The 20,985-nt window shown below is 40.6% G+C and overlaps 1 protein-coding gene across 1 annotated transcript in view; it reads left to right on the forward strand.

Annotated features, from left to right (window-relative positions):
- Positions 1–2,486: 2,486 nt before the first annotated feature.
- Positions 2,487–20,985, forward strand: part of pkd1a (polycystic kidney disease 1a) — a 71,931-nt gene continuing 53,432 nt past the window's right edge. The window contains exons 1-4 of the mRNA XM_061049998.1: positions 2,487–2,969; positions 19,070–19,141; positions 19,271–19,339; positions 20,315–20,386. Of these exons, the coding sequence (XP_060905981.1) occupies positions 2,695–2,969; positions 19,070–19,141; positions 19,271–19,339; positions 20,315–20,386 (488 nt within the window). The 5' untranslated portion in view covers positions 2,487–2,694. The remainder of the gene's footprint in view (positions 2,970–19,069; positions 19,142–19,270; positions 19,340–20,314; positions 20,387–20,985) is intronic.

Consider the following 20,985-nt stretch of genomic DNA (forward strand, 5'->3'; position numbering starts at 1 on the left):
AATACTAAATATGAAGTGATTGCACACTTTCCCCTGATAAATAAAATAAATGACTAAATAAGTACTGCACTTGTATTGTAATTGCTAATATTCTGAAGGTCAATATGGCTTTTAAACATAATAAAACCAGATAAACTCAGAAGGCTGAGAATTAAAAAGCAGATTTCCTTCAATAAATTGAATGACATTTTGTGAGGTAAATCTGGAAGTGTTCTGATTTGTTATTCTTTTTCAACTAGCTTTGTTTTAGCAGCATGTTAACATCACAGTATTATTAATGTGCTCAGAGTCTCTCTATAGGGACCTGAATTATAATAATACAACTATAACATTTAACATAATGAATCAATAAAAGCTCAGCTCTTCTGTGGAGGTTTTGTCTTTGTTTGAATGAGATGAGAGTTCCTTTCTCTCTTCCTGTAACGAAGGCTTTCGACGTAAGCCCATTCAGACTCTAACTGTAATTATGTGTCATGTAATTAAAGTGACAAGAATTGTCTAGAGTAAAGACCCTGGACTCATTTCTCTCTCTACTCTTCACTATAACAACACGTAATTGCATAAGAAGCTCCGGGTACACACTAACTCTTCATCTTCAGAAAAGCTGCACATCATTTCATCACGGTTCAAGTGAAGATGAAGACTGCATGATGACAAAGTATAAAGCCTCATTGTTAACATCCTAAAACAAAGTCATATTTGTGTTACCTTTTCGTTTAAACAGTAGACATTGATCACGCTGCAGTTATTCACTTTTGATTCTTAAATGAACGGGACAGCCCCTCTTTCACTCATGCATGTTTTGCCTCTCAAATACGAGCCCTGCTCTGAAACGCTGCCAAGGAGGATCAGAGAGCGCAGGAGTTATTGTGGGACTCGTCTTTTCTTTTCACAGAGCACCAGATGACCGCAGGGAGAATGGGAGGGCCCGGCCAAGTCAAATACCCAGGAAACACCTCGAACACGTGCCCTGCCCTGTGCTACTGCAGAGAGGGGAAGGGGGTTAGGTTTGTGGAATTCAAAAGGTATGAAGCTTTACAGCTGTCATTTTTACAAGTCAACCATAGCAGAGCTGTGTCGTTTCTACGCTTCAGAGAGATGAAAACAGTCAAGTCTCTGTGGGTGAAGAGGCCCTGCAGCAAGCCAATCACTGCCTCAGGGAGATTGTTGGGGGTCTTGGTGTTACTGTATCTTGAGTGTTAATTGATTGGTGTCAAATTTGACACGGTGCATATTTCTTAATCAATGCGGGATTAATCAAACCACTGCTTAATGGGTCAATAGGAGTCTTTTTTGTGCGCTTTGAGGATCCCTTACTGGTGAATCCAAAAATGAGTGTAACAGAAAGTAGACTGGGAAAAAAAAATTATGTAGGCCTACTTAAAGAAATATGAACATATTTAACCTTTTGTTTCAATCTTAGAAGTTTCATTCTTAACAAGTTATGTCTTAGAGTCATATTTTTTATAGTTGATAAGTGTAATTGGAGAGTCAAGCTATCCCTTATAACTGAACTACTTTTGTACACAAACATTTTACAAGTTGATTTAAATTTTGTCCCATTTTGACCCCCTCTTCTTTCAAGTTCCTGCAATCCCTCTGCAACCACTGGGGGTCAAGGGTTTGCTGGGGGAGTTGAGAAAGACTGTGGCTTTAACCAGGTTGGGGACATTTCTATATCGCGTGGGAATGTCCACCAATTTGAAGCTTCTGGGTGCAAATGACAGACTTTCTATCCGAAACACTTGGTGTCTGTTCTCCTGAATTTATGCTTTTCAATGACGATTCATGATGCCTGAATCTTAACCACACTCAAAGACGGTCGTGGTTATAAAACATGTTGGCAATTAGAGAGCCACCGCACACTCTCTCTCATCATCAGTGGATTAACTCAACGATAGAGATTTTAACAATGGAGCTCTCTGTTATACGATGAAGCAGCCAGGCCATGGTATGGTCTCCTAATGCTGCTGTATCCATGATGTGATTTCCTCTGTATTCATTTACTTGTTTAAATATTTATTTTCCTGACTTACTGTAAATATATTTCATACATTGTTTATTTCAGAGGAAGACCCATGGGGACGGGGAGGGTTATGGGTTTAATAGAATGGTGTATTTTCAGGTTTATGTTGGATTATTAAATGTTTGATTCTGATTGATTAATTAATATGATTTTATTGCCAAAGTCAATCAATCAATCAATCAATCAGATTAAACATAACAACATAAAAGATTCTCTCCCTGTTATTGTCATAATGATGCAGGTTTATGTATTGCTACTGACTACATTTGAAATATGGTGTACACCTGCAACCTTTGTCTAAAATAAAAAAAAAAGATTGGTCACAAAAAAAAAAAGGAGAGGAAATACAGCTGTGCACCTAGCGGCGTCTCAAGGAACTGCACGAAGAGAAAGGAGGAGGAGAGAGGAAGTTGTCCAAAACTTTTTTTTTCCCCTTCAAAGAACTCTGGAGAGACTCCGTTAGATTCTCAGAGATCCGAGCAGTGGAAAGAAAGACAAGAAAACGCAGAGGGAGATAACGGTTTTTAAAAAGTGACTCCCCTGCTTCTGTTTGCGTGTCCTCACATGAAAGCGGAGAAAAAGGGACGCGTGTGTTTGTCTCCGTTTACTTTGTTCCTTCCAGACTGAGAGGACTTACACCATCAGGGGCGATGAGATGTGAGTGAGCTATGCCTTGTGGAAATGGACAGACTTTATCCAAGCGAAAACATGGCGTCTGCGTCCCGAGGTTCAGCTTCTTTTCCAGTCTTCTTTTGGCGCTGTGCTGCCTGGAGGTCTGGTGCTCCGGGACGCGGGGGGACGGCGGGACGAGCTGCAGCCCCTGTCCCGTTAACTGCAGCTGCGTACTCGCGGGGCCCCTGCACTCCTGCGTCGTCAACTGCTCCAACATCGGGCTGGAGAGGGCCCCAGCTGCGGCCGACATCCCGGAGGCCACCAACGTGTTGTAAGTACAGAGCATCAACAGTGTGCGGAGGAGAACAGTGATCCTATCATCTCCATTTCAGCGCTTTTAATGGAAAATGTTTCAACCTGCTCTCATGAAAACTGAAACAAACCCGAATGAGATGAATGTGTTGAGCAAGTACAGGCTCCTTTGTCAAGCTGCATCTGGAGGTTTGTTGGATTCTGTGAGTGGAAGGAATCGATTGAAGTGCACATCTGTTGTTGTTTGCAGCCAAAAACTTGTTTTACAATGTTTTTGTTTCCACTGCATCACTCACTTCCTGCAACATGCCAAAGAAAAAGATTTTCTACTCCAAGCTCATTTTCTGCTTTAGTTTTTGTTCTTGTCATGCATGGAGCCGAAAAGAAATTGATTGTTTCATTTGAAATTTGAAGTAGCGACTAATTGGCAATTAATAATAATAATGATAATTGGTTAATTATTCTTAATAATAAGAAACTTGTATATCACACTTTTAGACATTTTGCTTGGTCCAGCTTAAGTTTATTATTTTTTTTTGGTTTTTTTTACATTTTGTGCCAGTATACCAGACATTGTTCATCTCTGTTCTGGACTATTGTTGATCAAACCCATCACATTGAATATGCCACCTTTGGGTATTTTACATAATTTTGTCAAACAAGATAGAAACAAGAAATTGTGAAATGTTTAATTGAAATCATTACATTCTCTAAAAAAATAATGTAAGTTTCAGTCTGGCAGAGCACTCTGAGAATTGCTGCAGATGGATTTTTGTGGACTTAAAAAACTTGCACTGTGTTTTGTTTCAAATAAAAGACAGAAAGTTGTATCAGTGATAAAGGAAAATGAATTGGCGGAAAGATGAAAAAAACAAGGAAGTCATTAAGAACACATCCTTTACTTTGCGCTGCAAAGGCTTCAGCAGGCCAGACTGTTTGTGGCCCTGTGTGTCTCTGTGAGTACTGTTGTGTGTGCGTGTGTGTCTCAGTTGGGTATTTGAAAAGTAGTTGGGCACCAGAGAAGTGGAGCTGGAGCTGGAGCTGGTGTTGGTGTGCGGATCAGTCTGCAGCCTCTGGTGCTGCTGCAGCGAGAACATTCTGTTCTGTGCCGACGGAAGACATATGTTTGCAATTATTGATTTCCTCTCACATTGCCTTCTTTTATTTAACTTAAAGATATACTCCATATACCAGCCTTATCAAAAATACACATTCTTGGTAAGTCTCTCAAAGTGGAGACTTCTCTAAAGTGTACAAATTTAATGAGGTTATAGAAGCAATTGAACTGTGTGTTTTAGATCTTCAAGACGGTGTGCATATTGCCTTATATTTATATATCACTACCTTCCATCTAATCTCAACCGGTTTTCTTAACGACTTAATGACTTGATACTGAGTGATGGAATTTGCATTAGAGAGGAAGAATTCCCTGTCAGGTGCCATGGAGACAGAACCCTGCAGCAGGATCTGTCTCTAATCACGTAAGGCTCGATTGGAGTGCTAATTTCATCAGTGTAGAAATCCTTCTTTCCTACTCTACCGACAAGAGTGGTGTGTGGAGATGTTCAGATGTGAATGTTACCGTCCTCCCCCCCCCCAAGAGCAGAAGCATGAGATTAAAACCAGATTTGATATTTTAATTAACTCTGATTTCATGGCAGACAGTAGCAGGCAGAGTCATTCAGCCAAGACCCACGGAGGATGTTCTTTTTTAAAAAGCTGAAGGCAGAGCCCGGCCTGTATTACCTGTCCACTCATTACGTTTTTTTTATTTAAGAAAGGTCAGAAACTTGCAGGGATTCAGAAAATTATATTTCCTGCTCTCAATAAGGAGTTTTCACACATTCAATCATGAAGAATTTCTAGAAAATTTCAGGAAGATTGCTCCTAATATTTTGCTGAGTTGCTTGTGTGTGCTGCACCTCACAGTGGGAGGCTATTCCTGTTGGTCAGGAGGAAAAGGGGGGAGGGGGGTCTCAGGAGGCAAGACATGACGTATAAAGAACGTGGTGAACAGAAAACATTATGAAGCATGTATGAAAATCACACCAGTTGTGTGCTGGTTGAAGGATAATCACCCCCTCCCACTAGCTTGAGGGGAATATTTCCTGCTGCGCTCACAGATCGGCTCACCACAACTTAATATTTCGTAGGGAGGCTTGCAGGAATTATTGTGGGTAAAGTGGAGTGAGAAATTTGGCTGTTTCCTTCAGCTCTCCTGGAAAATGTCAGGACGTTTTCAGGAGTTTTTTGCATGTGTGAAAGCACCAATATTGTAGGGTACAGTTTGATGCCTCATGTCTTGCAGTGAAATGTGGTTCACCGATGTTTCAGCTATGAGGGTCATAGACATGCTCCACTGTACATCTCTGCTTTAGTAATAATATGAGATTTGCTCTATGTGAAAGCATGGAGACTTGGCCTTCTCGACAAATATGAACAGTTGGAGCCATATCGAAGCATTTTCCCTCTTTGTGCATTCAGTCCAGTCTGTCACTGTTATATGTTATTGTGTGACCTTGGAGCAGAAAACAAACTGTGTATTTGAAGTACATTTGTCGTCAGAGTACTGCCCACACAACAGAGCTGTCTTGTGTACCTCACCTTGGAGAGATGCTGTTAATAGATAATAGTCCAATAGCTGTGTGTGTGTGTGTGTGTGTGTGTGTGTGTGTGTGTGTGTGTGTGTGTGTGTGTGTGTGTAGTATATATATGTTAAGTGTATAAATCACTTTGTGTAAACATACAATTGAGAGTTTTGACCGATTATTCAGCTGAAGTTTACACTATGTTCCATTGGGGCTCTTTAGCTACACAGACCCAGCTGCCTTTATTTATAATGTCAATGTCTACATGATCCAGCGGAGAGGTTTCATGATAAAATACAAAGACTGTACAGTCTTGGTAGTCTCGTTTCAAATCATGGCTAATCAAGGCTATCCTTTATTAATTAGATTAGCTATATTATTTACCCATTTGTTACAATTATTCACTTTGACCTCATAGTTACAAACGTCACACAGCACCTGACCGTGTGTGTCTTTAAAGCAAATTCAGCCTTGATGATGACCATTATGATTAGTATTATTAGTTTAACTAGTTTTATGTCATTTGGTGACTAATGACATACAACTAGCACTAGACAAGAGGCATCATTGTGCTGCTCTTTTTATAGACCTGTCAAAAGCTTCTGATACAGTCAATCACCACCTTCTTTTAAAGACATTATCTGCTATTGGGTTGGATGAAAGTGTATGTGCCTGGTTTCAGGATCGTTTGTTTGACAGGTGTCAGTGTTTTAAGTTTAGTCTGGCTAAATCTGAAGTTTTGTTCATTAATAGAGGTGTGCCACAAGGTTCCATCTTGGGTCATATGCTGTTCACTGTTCATATTAATGAAATGGTTTCTCCTTTGAATGGTTGTCATGCCCATCGCTTGCAACTTGTTTGAATTCTATCCAAGAATTTCTTATTAACCGAAAAATATGACATGTCTTTCTGGTGGTAAAATAATAAAAGCTCAATTCTAAAGAAGAAAATACTGAATAATCAGTATACATTATTATCTACTACTACACAGTTTTCCTTTAGAAAAAGGCTTAAGTTTTTGTCTGATGAGTTGAGAGGTCCGGCCGGATAACAAACAAAAAAACGGAAGTGAGAATGTGTCATCCAATGAGAAAGAAACAAAATATAAATTGGAAGCAGTGCTGTAATATCCCTTCACTGTGCCTCAAATGAAAATGTGTGTGTGAAGACACACACCTAATAAACAAAAACAACTAGTGGTAGTGAAGTATTTTAACATACTTTATTGCAGAGTGCAGCTGGAGGGAAGTAATCCTGTTACACACCGGACCATCTGCTCCAACCCACACACATAATCAAAATGTCTTCGCACCTCATACAGACAGTTTATGCAACTCTGAAGTCACTTCTGGGAAAAGCTCGTGGATTTTAAGCCTCGCTTCTTTATTTAGTATGCAGATCGCTGTGACACAGATCATCACTTTGAGTCTATCCTGGGAGAGGATACAGAGAAAGTGAAAGTCAAATTTAGTCAACATCTGTCTGAAAGCAGACTTCACAGTTTGAAAGAAAGTATCACTTCACAGTAAGGGATGAGAGGTTTGAGTCATTCAGTCATCAGTCATTTTCAGGTAAAAGTCCCTGTTTGACCATGTTAGAGTTAAAGGGTTCACTTTCTAAATCTCAGTGAACGACTAGAATTTTGAAATAGTCAAGAGATAACCATAGGCGCATTGCAGATGTTGGGAAACATGTACCGAAGCTTAAAAGCCTAACCAGGGACAAGGACTGCAAATTAGCCACGGCTAGAAGTCCTATATATTGTCCCTGACAAATTAACTTATAATAAATAAGAAGAAAAATACATAATAAATAAATAAATAACTCCCATGATTCCCCGCCAGCATCGATGTCATCTTTCGTTTTGATTAAGAGCCCCCTGGCGGCTAAATTTACATACTTCACGTTTAATCACGATGAATCACTTTTTTAATCAAATGTATGAGATTCCATAGTTTTGAATTTCAAAAACGTTTTTTTTTAAAATGCTTTTATTTTGTATTTTTGTATTGTCTTAAGCTAAGGGTACTGTACTTCCTGTCCGGATACAAACTTACTTTCATTTTGAAACAAGATAAGGATCTTGTGGTATTCCAAAAGTTACACTATCGACTTAACCACGGGAAAATTTAACTTGTTTCGGATCTAAATGTAAATGAAAACAGCCAAAGAGGACAGTAAAAAAGGTAAATGTTTGCTGTCACAAGGTGAATATTACTTTTGACTTAACTGTTAACTGAGCTGCCTGGGAGTTTACAAAAAAAAGTGACCAGAGATACGCTGCTGTCTGTGCAGTGACTTAGCTACGTTGCGCCTAAGTAAGACAAATTAGCATGCGATTGATGCAATAATAAAAAAGTAAAAGCATTCTTTAAGCATTCAGTTTGTGTCAATTTTGGCGCTCCCTTTGTACACAGTATAACATCTTGGTGCTTAGCTGATCTCATCTATGATGCGTAGGCAGTGTTTTCTTTTAAAAGCCAAATGTGTGGCCAATGTGAACAAAAGGCTTTTTCTTTAGCGTGCTGTAAATCGTCCAAGCTGTGGCAGAGGTTACAGATATTAAAAATTACAATATAAAATTTATGAAATTGTTATGGAACTTCTTAAAGCCCATAGCGTTGCAAGCTGTGTGAGTTTGGCAACAAGTAGTACACTCTTTACCTGAACTGTACACCCTCATCGTGTGTCACACACAGGGGTCCTATCTGCTCTGCCTCCGGGGGAAATTTGTGATGTTACCATAGCAGCCAGATGCATACAAACAGACAGAGTGCAGGCGTGGTGGTGTGTCTTTTTTACAGGGAGAAGTTTTGGCTTTGCACCGGGTCATGAGGATCCACAGCTGTCAGACTTGAGACTCAATCTTAAATTCTTCTTCTTCCACTTCTCTTGTCATTTCTACCTCTGCTCCTCTCGTCCTCCAGAGGTGGAGAGATACAAGCACCTATACTCCCCGACACTCGCTGACTTTAATGAAGTGGGAAAGGAAAGATTGAATGTGCCGACCGTTTGGAGGGGAGAATTTGTTGTGTTACCATGGCAATTGTTACTCATGACATCACTGACAGAAGCACAGACATTCCACGAGGTCGTAAATAAGAGAAAGAGGAGAGAAAGACGAAGAAGAGACATGTGCTCTTCCTGCATGCGTGCGTGTGTGAGGGCTTTTGTGAGTTTGTGTGTGTGTGTGTTACCAGCTGGTAACTGAACAGTCTTGGTTTATTATTAACTCACTGAAGTCGTGTTGGTAGAGGTGGTTAAGCAGAGGTTGAAGAAGCAATGCATTTTGCATGACCGCCTGTGTGCAGGTTTGTGTGTGCGTCTTTAGCATTTTTCACACGTGAACTCCTGAAAGATTTCTGTAAAATGTCTGTACAGGCTGCTCCTGTATTGTTCCTGATCTGCCTGTTCACAATTCTACTCTCTCGCACAAGAGGTGGGGGGTTGGACAAGGCGATGAAGTCGGACACTCTCAGACAGTTCTTTTTACCTTTTTGTCAATCTATGTGTACTAAGACATACTCACAGTGTCAATGGATAAGTGGTAAAGAACAAACTTGCAAGCAGAATCCTAGACACTCAATATTTTTCTTCACGATTGCGTCCAGTTGTGTGGACATGGTGGTGGCAAAAAAAACAGTGAAAAAAAAAACAGTGAAAGCAAGTGTTGACCTGGACATCATTGCGATGTACAAAGTTGTATGGATATGCCTCAAGTTGTTCTGTAGAACAGCACAGTATTTCTCTACAAGGTACATGTAGACGTCCAGTGTCTAACACCGGTCGCTGTAACTATGACCATTGAGTTGGACCCTTGACCCCCTCACTCGACAGTGAGTACAGGTCAGGAAACCTCACCCCAAAGCTGAGTGTTAGCTTGTCGTCCTCTACAATTTAAGTAAAAGGGGGAAGGAGTCCAGATGATCCATAACTTTCTGATGTGAATCAACCGCTTGCCAATTTTCTGCCACCAGTTTGGCTCCGCCCACAAAACACATAATCTCGGGGTGCTGGTGGCGCAGTGGTTAGAGCGCGCGCCCCATGTATGGAGGCTATAGTCTTCCAGCCTGTCTCTCCCCACTCTCTCTCTCCCTGATTTCTGACTCTATCCACTGTCCTGTCTCTCAACTAAAGGCACAAAAAGCCCAAAAATAAATCTTTAAAAAAATTTTTTTTTTTTAAAAACATATCTCTGTGTATAACCAATACGGTCTCTACTTCCCAAAAATGAAGGGAAACTCCTGCACAATATGAACTGCAAAAACATGTTGGTAAAATGTTGCTAACCTATTTGTGCAATTTTAAAAGTGCTCTCTATCTCTTTCACTTGCAGCAGCATTTGGTTAAAAATACGACCAAGATCTGACAGGGTTTTTTTTTTTTTTAAAAAGCTTTGTTACTTTTTGATACTATCGATCATTAAATTCTTACTGGGCGACTTTCAGATCAGATTTTCACATTTAAAAAAAATGTCCCCATCCCTCTCGTCCTGTTTAACCAGCAGGGACAGAGACAGCAGCAGACATGTGCCTTTGGACATGTGAGCAAAACAAGATTCTGCGATCCATTTCCATTCCCAGGATGAGCATCTCAAAGTTGATTTGGTTGTTACATGTTTTTCTTTTAAGGCCATTGAAAGTATTTTCTTCAGTTTGGAAACTCTGTTCTCCTTCAGTTGTGTCTTGCGAAGACTCTCTTTTATAATAATTCTAGACACAGCTTCCCTGAGTGGGCGGGGTGTGTCTGTCCTCACCCAGGTGGTGGCAGGGCTAACGATTGGACATGGAAGAGTTCACTTGAGAAAAACATGTATGAATCAAGTTTGAGCCTCTGAGAGAAACATAAACAAGCTGGAGGAAGCATCCATGTGAACACAGAGCAGAGATCAACAAAACCAGAGAGAGTATAAATGTTCTTTCTTTTTAGGAAACCTTTACTCCACATCAAACTTAAATAAGGTATATTAGGTTTTTGTTTTTTGAATAGAATGGTGCATATTGTGCCTTTAAAGTAACAGAGATTGTATCATTTTAAAAAACGTGGTATCGAAAAGTATCAAAGTATTGAACATTTTGACCACCTTACCACAGAGTACGGTATTGTTGGCCTTCATTTTTAAATAGTTTGAAACTACATATTTGTCTGAGTGAGTCTAACATCACAATATCAAAGGAAGAATATGCAACATTTTACACATAAATATTTTTAGAAATCAATTATGTCCTCTGTAAATGTCTCTCTGAGTCATGTCTGTCTACAGTGAGTGCGAATCTTGAGTCCCGCTGGCTGTGTTGTTGTCGTAGCCGTGTTCACATCATGTTCTTCTTCTAATTGATAACTCCTTCATGCAAATGTGAGGGGGGTAGGAGGTGTGTCGCTGGAGGAGAGCGGAGGCTTCAGAATAGGGAAGATGTCGCCAAACAGCAGTTTGTTTTGGTTTCATGCTGGTGTTCAAGGACGACATCTACTGGATCAAAAAGTCCCACATTCTTAAAGCTTTACAGACGTTTTAAGTACTCATGGATTTTAGTCTTAAGGTGCACTTAGTCTTTTTTCACGACTTTATGCGAAAATAATGTGACTGCATTGTGATGCAGTATGTCAATACCGATGTTTATATTTCTTAACAAGCTTTAAACAAAAATGTAATGGCTTGAAACTTGCTCAAAATGTCATCATCTGTTTGTATTTTGTGGACCTTCAAAAGCCAAGCTGACCGACCAGTTGGGATTTTTCTGCAGGACGTTCAATATTAACTCTAAACATTGTTTATGGCTTCTAATCAATGTCACCAAGCAACTCCTGCGTCACGAATCAAATTATTTGAGTATCGCTTCAAGGTGAAGAGGCAGTCATGGTGTAGATAAAAGTGCACCTTTGATTTATAGGGAGGGGCTGTGTGTGACCTACATGTAGAGTAGACACTACCTGTCACTCATAAAGGGCCATCAAATCACTGAGCGCATTTAGGCAGTAATAACCTGCGGCTGGTTGCAGCTGTAAGTACCTCGAGACAGAAAACAGGAGCTGAGAGAAACACGGGTTTAGATCAATAGCATGAAGGATGTTATTGAAAAAACAGGGAAAGAAGAACTAATGCTGAAACAACAAATGCAAAACCGTATGAACCCCCATAATACATGAGATATCTTCATAAAAGTAACTTAGCATGGCAGCTTTGGATTATGTATGCAGCTGTGCAGCACATGCATGTCTCCTGAACTCAGAGCGTCATGGTAATGACATGGTAATATATCCAGGGTTTCCTACATTACAGATGTATTTATTGGCAAGGAAAGCTAACTGCAGGATACTCATAAGCCAAACACAAACATGTACGCTTGCAATCCTAAAGCCTGTCCTGGTAACAGTCGGAGTGTCCCTCAGGCTCAGGGGGAACCTGAGGTTGACCACGATGTTTTAGGGGTGGGCTCAGAGCCTTCCCGTCATCTCATTCATTCAGATTACATCCTAAAGCCCACCTCTTTTCTTTGGCTTTTAAAAACACTTACATTTAATGTTTGGGTTTACAATTTATTAGCTGCGTTATTCATTGTTTTCATCTTTACATTTGTCTACTATTAGCATTGTGTTCTGTCTTGTCTGTGGACACTGTTTAATTTGCTCGTGTTCGTGAAGCACTCTTGGTCTCTAACACTGTTTATCTTGTGCTAAAGAAATACATTTGACTTGACTGGACTAAACTTAAGAAGCATACCCGATGTCCACTTTAAAGTTTGATGTCTGCAATGGGTTTTGAAGTTAAAACAAAAGAAGAATGCAGATGAAATTGTATGAAAATAGGACAAACTTGCACAGATTTGAAGCAACGCTGTTGCCTGTTGCCTTCCTCTTGTTAAGTTAATCACACAAAGCACAGAAATATGTCTAATAATTAGATGTTGGTTTATCCTACATTAAGATTCCAACAGCCAAGACAGGACAGTTTGTGGCCTGTCCTTGTGAGTGCACACCCACGGTGTTATAGTTGGTCGTTTTCTCCGGAGACAGAACGAGGTCTCAGAGTATCTCTGTCCTTCTTGGGCTGGATGAACATTTAACATTCAAATGTAATGCAAGCTGGTAATGTGTTTGGTTTTCAGCCCGTATCATTGTCTAATACAGAATTCTTGTTTTGTATTTCATTCTCAAGTAAGGAATGCACAATTTCTGCCATGACTACAAGTAAATTTTATTTATAGAGCACATTTCAGCAACAAGGCAACTCAGAGTGCTTCACACACAAGACGTCAAACGCATCAAGAAAATGAAACATTAAAATATATATATTTTTTAAATCACTAAACAAAACATTGACAAACAAAGAAATATGAAATAAAAATAAAATAGAAAAATCGAAAGGAAATACAAAAATAGGACATCCAAAAAAAGATATTTAGATTCAAAATATATAAATAACCTCCTTTGTAATGTTGATGTTTTGTGCTCTGCACACTTTTCAATGTTATATTGCTCGGGAGTCCCTGATCACAGGCTTATCTTCCCACAGATTCTCCTGCTGGTCTTGCCTAAGTGAACTTCCATGCAGTCCATCGCTAATAGAAAAATGCAACTTGGATAATTATAAAAGGAAAGACAACAGGAAAATGCATTCTCCTCTTTGAAGTCAACGGTGAATACATATCTGAGGGAGTCAAGAAAGAGGCATACGAGTCTCATTTTATTTCATGGCAGTGAACAGAGAAAGCAGACAGCACCATTAACAGAATCTATTTAAGAAGCAGAAGATGAAGAGGTCACGGAGCTCATGGTATGGAGGAGCAAGCTTGAGGGTTCAATATCCCCTCAGGTTTCTGTTCTCATTTTGTTTCACTTGTTGATAATAGAAAGCTTCCTACTTTTACAAACATGATCTGAATTATACAGCAGTGCTGCAGGCACTCCCTGGAGTCGTATGCATAAAAAAAACATGTTGAATCAAGGCAAGAAATGGACTCACTGTGTCACTTTCACACAGTGTTGCTCAACCAATGTAATTTGGTTTGCAGAGTGTGGCTAACGTTAGCATTGCTAGCACAGCCAGCCGTCTATTCTCCTAGCAGGTTAACATAAAGCGGCAACCTCCGCTGGTGAAAAATTAAGCTGTTGTGGAAGAGCAGCATTTTACTTTACTGACAGTGAGAAACCACAGCAGTTCTCAGAAAATCGCCCAGCTCAACCTGTCTAGCAAGAGTATGCTAGCGTGGTCTTTGTTTGTCTGTTAGCATGCTACCACCGCAGAGCTCAAAGCGCCAGTTTGTCTATAGCCTCACATAACCCCTTAGCATGGCTTGGACTCTTTTATGACATAGACCTCCTTCTACTAGTGTGTTTAAATTCACCGTGTGCCTCTACTTCAAAGGAAGAGAGACCCAAAATAATACTGAACGATAAAGATCAGACAAAACAGATTCAAAGTGGGTTCCTTTAATTGTTGCTAATGTAACGCACAATACTATGGCAATAACTGTCTTTTCAAACAGGAGGTTTTAATAGTATCACATTATATGTAACATAAAATAAATAATCATTTCAACCCTCAAACATCGAATTAGCATGTTTATGTGACATTTAACAAATGCAGTGGTGAAACTAGCACTGTTTTACATTATCATGTTTCAGATGGTCACACGTCTGTCCTGCCAAAGAGCTCATGCAAATTGGCGCTGTCCTTTACATTTTTATTTTTAGAAGTTCAAAAGACCAGACGCAGGTTTATGAACAATGCAAGCTCGCAGAAACCAAGCATTTACTATTTCACACACATATGTGCACACATCCCAGTGTACACGAGTAGAGGACGATGACTTAAATAAAGCAGCATTAGCCAGTTGTAATAATTATGAACATTTGAGTCCAGACAAAGATGTTATACAAGATGATATAAAAAGGCAAACCACTTTCATTGTTAGCTCATGTGAGTTGAGTATTACTGTCCTCATGATTTAAATAAGCTTTTGGTCATTTGCATTTTACATCACATTATTTATGAGTTCACGTCCTTTTCACTTGTCGTTAGCTTTATATCGAGACACTTTATGGCCTCTGTCTCAATATGTTGGCTGATATTTCCATTTTGAGGGCTGGTACATTTCTTCATACGACAGCATTTATTAAGGAGACGCTTTGGCTCCAATTTGACATAATGGCAAAATCACAGCGTTGTGCAAAAGATGCATCCACATCATGTTTGAATAAATAAACAGGAGGACAGCAAAAAATAGAAGTAGATCCCATGACTTGTTTTTACTCACTCGAAACAGTTGTTTCAATTTGCTGCCAAGTTGTCCAGGATCAGTGCCATTCATATTTTATGTGATCAAATTTCTGAAAACAAGTCGGGAAGAAAAAAAACAAAAGCTCAGTTTGATCTTGTCATGACTTTTATAAATTAAAGGTTAAAAATCTATTTTTTAAGAGTTTTTATACAAAATAGAGAAATGCTGCATGCTGAGACCTTTTCAAAACTTCAAGATCTCGTGGGACTCTCACGCTTCACTTTACCAGATAAAGAATGAGCACTGAGCGTCAGAGAGTGAAACAGGATTGTTGTTTTCCCTGCATGTATCGACAGCATGTAAAAGTGTGTATGTGTGCCTTTTTGTGTGTGTGTCTGCGTCCATCTTTGAGTGTGTTAAACCGCTGCACACATCTTCCCTTCAATTGCCAGCTGGACACCAGACAACCCAGGCAGCAGCAGCTGGAAAAATGGACAGAATGTTCTAAAAAGGCGCGGAGAGTGTTTGTGACCCAGCCAGCCAGACTGAGAAGCTAAATGTTGGATTTTTTACACCAAACCTCTTCAATCAACACCCTTCTCTCCCTAGCTCCCTGTACCATTCCCCTCATTTCATGCTTGCTCTCTTCTTCCAGCAAGAAATTTACACCATTACTCCCACCCTTATTTTAGTCCCAAGCAAGAGTCACCAGCTCTCATCTGAGCAGTGTGGAGGAGACCAGCGGAGCTACGACAGACACCCACAGTAGGGTGATTGTTCTCCAGACTTGGCTTGTGTCGCTCATCGCTATTAATGTTCATACCTGCCTTCTCCTCCTCTAACTCCTTCGTCTTAAACCCCCCTTCTTTACTTTTGTCCTACTTAGAGACTCATATAGGCCTTTGAATATAAACAAAGCAGCAGAGTTTGAGAAGGAAAAAAGCGAGGAGTGACTGGGGGAGGGAGGCAGCAGTGTAGGAATTGGTCAGGGGATGAAAGCGACCGCAGAGCGGTCTGTGTTTAGTGGGTTAGTGGAGCGCTGGGCTTCACTTACAGGGAGTAGGACCACTTTGCCACTGCGATGCTGTAGATATCAATGTGTCCTAAGATCTGACCTAGATCGTAGCTTTCATTGTAAAACAGAGGGTCTTTTTGTTGAGTCAATCCACCAGATATCAATCTTCTTAAGTGGCTTGATTTGTTTTTTTTTTTTTTGTTTCCTCAAACTTGTCTCTCCAGATGGATTTTTTCCTCTCCAGAGCCTGTGCCCACTCCCCCTCTGCCCGAGTACAGAGTAGTCAATGAGGATTGTTGTGTGTGCGTCGTATGTGTGTGTGTGTGTGTGTGTGTGTTCTCATCCTCTGGCTCAGAATAAGTGGCACCAGACAGGCCTTATAAGGACTGGTTAGATCATTGGCCACACCGTTAGTAAAACAGAACCATATGTGTGCAGTGTGTGTGTGTGTGTGTGTGTGTGTGTAGTGTTTGTGAACAGACCTATGCCCAAAGTGTGCTGTACTGTGTGTGTGTGTGTGTGTGTGTGTGTGTGTGTGTGTGTGTGTGTGTGTGTGTGTGTGTGTGTGTGCGTGCGTGCGTGCAATTGTGTGTGTGCGTGTGTAAGTGAAACCATGTGTGTCCAGAGGTAGCTGAGAGAACAGGAGCCTGTTGCTAATAGACATGGTGAAGGTCACATTATATGGTCATGTTAAACACACACACACACACACACACACACACACACACACACTTCCTCACCTCTTATCTATGTTGTCAATGAGGTGGTCAAGAAAGTTTTGTTTGTTGTGCACATATGCAAACATACACACACACACCTGGTATGGGTGTTGAGAGTGTTACATGAGGAGAGGTGTCAGCATCGGTGATGTGCGAATAATCAGCTTGTGGGCGGAGCTTCTTCACGCTGTCCTGTTTCATCTGCTGATGGTTTTAGCAGAGGAGAACTTTCTCTCTCGGTCTCTCTCTCAGTCTCCATCTTTCTTACACAGCTTGTCTGGAATGTACAGATGTTTCCTTTTGGGAATGGGCGTCCTGCTCTGTTCACACACACACACACACACACACACACACACACACACACACACACACGCACACACACACACACACACACACACACACATACATAGAAAGAAAGAAAGGAAGAAAGAAAGAGGGCTTGAGAGGGGAGAAAGGGGAGCACATTCCCATACACTCACATACACGTTTTTCTGTCTTAGCTTTGCAGTGAAATTAGCATCTTTTGAGCAAACTCCAGGCCAGCGGTATCCTGTCGCCTCTCTCACGCGCACAATGCGATATTTGTCCTCTCACAACCTCTGGCGTCTCCTCGCTCTTTGTTTTTCTTTTTCTCTCCCTTTTGTTCTCACGTGCAGCTGAGGCTTTGCTGTGAAGGCAAACGAGGGAGACTGAAGCCTCATAACTTGAGGCTTTCCTGCTTCCTCTTCCTTGTCTTGACTCACCTTCAACTTTTCTCACTTCGTGACTTGTGTATCTCCTTCTCTCTGAATGACTGCAAGGCTATCAGTTTGTAAGTAATAAAACATGTTCTGCTGGGTGTCCGACTACTGTACACAGAGTAAACCCTGTATATATTGTACAGTATCTGTGCAGTTTAACAGTGTGCTCAGTAAGACCATTTGGTAAGGTTTGCCAAAACGTTTGATACTTTATAGTTGTTTTTTTTTACCAAATCGTGCTTTAAAATGATAAATTCTCCATTATTTTAACTATCACTTAAGCTTCAGAAATCCTAAAGATCATCTTTCATATTTTAAACCCAGAACTGCTGAGAGAGAGAGAGAGAAAGAGAGAGAGACACAGAGAGAGAGAGAGAGAGAGAGAGAGAGAGAAAGAGAGAGAGAGAGCAGCTGGGGTCCATTTCAAATCCCAGTTCGGCAAATGCTGATGTTTCTCAAATCCTCTTGGCGTCTCTTGAAGATCCAAAAGTTACATGAATGTCTACAATCAGACAGAGAGCAGATTACATGTCACCGTGCCCACGAGTGTAAATGTCTTTCACTTTTCCTGCTCTACTGGATTATTCTTCTGATCTGGGAGGTCATCTATGTATTTTGTCTTCATTGATTTTGGTCATCTTTTCCTTTTAACTCTACTCTCGACATCCTTGTCAATGAGGGCTTGCCATCGATGATTTCTCGATAATAAATAAAGGTTGAATGAATGAATGAATGAGAATATACGTCGCCATTTGTTTGTGTAATTTAGACAGTTTGCAGAAGTTTGATTGCAATTTTTGGGAATGAAAATGAAATGGCCCTCATATTGTGTGAGGTTTAAATGATGGTTTAAAATTCTAATATTGTCACAACCCTACATTAAAAGCCTAAAAAGTCCAGTTCTAGTCCATGGAACTAGATTTAGCATCAATAATATTACATGACCGTGTTTATCTGTTTTAACAGTCAAATATTAATATCAGTATGGGTTATAATGGCCGTCATTATAACTGCTAAGCAGGGTTGATATGCCTGCAAAAATAACTTTTTATGGACTTGAGCCTGTATAGCTCTTTTCTAGTCTCCTGACTACTCCAAGCGCAGGTCACACCTACACATTCAAACTCATTGACACGCTGATGGCAGAGGCTGCTATCGTATTAACTAATCTATACATACACATTCATGCGCTGCTGAAGAAGCAGCAACTTGTGGTTTAGTTTCTCGCCCAAGTTCACATCGACCCGTTGCACCACTAAAGGCGTAATAAAACAGGGTTTAACACAAACATGGCCTTATTTTTTAAGACACTTTGGCTGGTGAAAACTTTTACTGCAGGAGCTGAAAAATCAAATCCAAGTCATCAACCTCAAACAGAAGTATTTCCCAAAGCTCCTGAGAAGCTGATGTTTTTGACACATGCTGTCTCATCCAACAATGGCTGCATTGTTGTGAGTTATTTCATCAGAGAAAATATTACCTTGAAAATCTTTTATTGTTCTTTGGTTTGTGTATCGCGTTGTGTTCTTGGCACGTCTACTTTTTATTAAGTGTGTCTGGTTTTCATTTATCCTCACATGTGTTTGTGAGAGCTGAAGATTTTACTTTCTTTTTCTTTTCTTATCATTTAATTTCAGTTCTATGAGCGCACGCGATCATATTATTTGAAAAATAACTTGTATCTTCTGATAGTACAGTGTGTGTGTGTGTGTGTGTGTGTGTGTGTGTGTGTGTGTGTGTGTGTGTGTGTGTGTGTGTGTGTGTGTGTGTGTGTGTGTGTGATCACTTTGCCCTCACATGCATTTTAAATTAGGACATGTTGCTTTGTTCCCGCAGAGATCTTTCCAAGAACCACATCTCCTCCCTTGATACCAGCCTGCTCGACCGTCTCACTGGCCTCCGAGAGCTGTGAGTACACACAGCATTATGTGTCTGTGTGTTCATATGACATCAGCTACAGAACACTGTAACTATCTACATCCATAAGTAATGACTTCTCTTACTATACAGCTCTAATATTTGGCCATTTTCTTTCAGGTATCTTCAAGGGAACAGGATCAATATTCTTCCCAGAGGCGTATTCTGCTGCGGACCGATCTCGATCCTGTGAGTACAAAGTGGAGAGGAGACGAGGAACCTGGCAAAGCCAAGGTCGAAAAAAGGAGGGGAGGAAAATGAAAGGCAGGGTTTAGTCTGGATTTAAGTAGCCAGAAATCCCTGGAGTATGCTAACTGGAACAGGGGGAGAAAAAACATATATAGTATACTACACACAGACGTGAACGCACACACACCAATCAGAACACGATTAAGTTCAATTACAGCCTTCAGGCTCCCACTACCTCCCTCTATCCCACTCTCCATCTGTCTCCCCCTCCCTCCACCCATTACCTTATTTCTTCCACCCATTGAGTACACGTTTAAGCACATGTTTGTGTGTGTGTGTGTGTGTGTGTGTGTGTGTGTGTGTGTGTGTGTGTGTGTGTGTGTGTGTGTGTGTGTGATGAGAGAGGACTCCGGTGGTTTCCATCAGTTCCTTCCAAAACCACCACACAACGGCTCCATTATGTAGCCGAGTGGATGGAGGAGAGAGGGAGGGAGAAGGAGATTATGAGAGGAGGAGGAAAAAGGGAGGAAAGAAAAAGAAAAGAGAGAGAGAAGCATGGAAACAAAGCAGATGAGTGGAAAAAAAAAAGTGGAACGAGAAAACATTAAAAGTCTAAATGCTCGTTGTTACTCAGCATTTCGGCGAGCTGGGACTTGTTTTGTTTTTGTTGGGGCTTTCGTTACTCCGTTATGTGAGTCAGTATGGTCTAAAAGGACGGGACAATTGTCTTCTCTGTGACAAACACAAACCTCAAAGTCTTTTTCTTTTGCGTGACTGAATTAATTTACCATTTGATAATAATGTAGGAGTAGAAGTCGCACGTATTCGATCATCTAATGACTCGTTGTTTGGCTTCGACTTTCACATTACCCTCTTGCCAATTTGAGAAATTGACAGTAATTCCCACAAATCAATGCGGGCACTGAGTGAAGTGTTTGCTGTCAACACTGAATTGTCTTGTTTTGTTCCCATCAGTGATTTGAGCAACAACCTCATCAGCACCATAGAAGAAAGAACATGTGACAACCTGTGCAATTTAACTCAAATGTAAGTACACGATTCATTGCTGAGCTCTGCGTCACTGTGTCTACTTTTCTCTTTTCTCTCCAACAAATACAAACATATGAATAGCAAGTCAGACCTCCACCTACAGAAGCATATGCACGAAGTGAACACACACATCTGATCACACATGCTTAAATAGGCAGCAAGTTTCTAGTTACCTCGCCTACACACGAGATGAAACTCAAGCTCTATTTCAGACCGGAGTGGGAAGTAGTGAGTGGTAATTATTCCTCAGCAGCTCCCAAAAGTTTCCCTCTTGTGCAGAGTCTGTAATCCAACACAGTTAAACAGACTTGTAAGTGACAGACAGACATGGTTTCATTCCTTCTAATCTGTGGAAGCTCATTACGGCCTCAAAATCTCAAAAACCAAAAGATTGAATTTTTAGTTTGACAAGAAAGCGGTTATAATCAGACTGCTGCAGGGGATGTGAGTGTGTTTTTTAATCAGAGCTGATCTCACTGGCTCGCTTTAGGGAGGAAGTTCTAAACAGTGTAAGTTGTATCTTATGTGTCGAGACTCGACTTCACAATAAAGTGGTCAGACGTGCCCCCTCCCCTCCCAGCTCGTCATCATTATGT

This window comes from Labrus mixtus, chromosome 2 (assembly GCF_963584025.1).
Source record: "Labrus mixtus chromosome 2, fLabMix1.1, whole genome shotgun sequence".
NCBI lineage: Eukaryota > Metazoa > Chordata > Actinopteri > Labriformes > Labridae > Labrus > Labrus mixtus.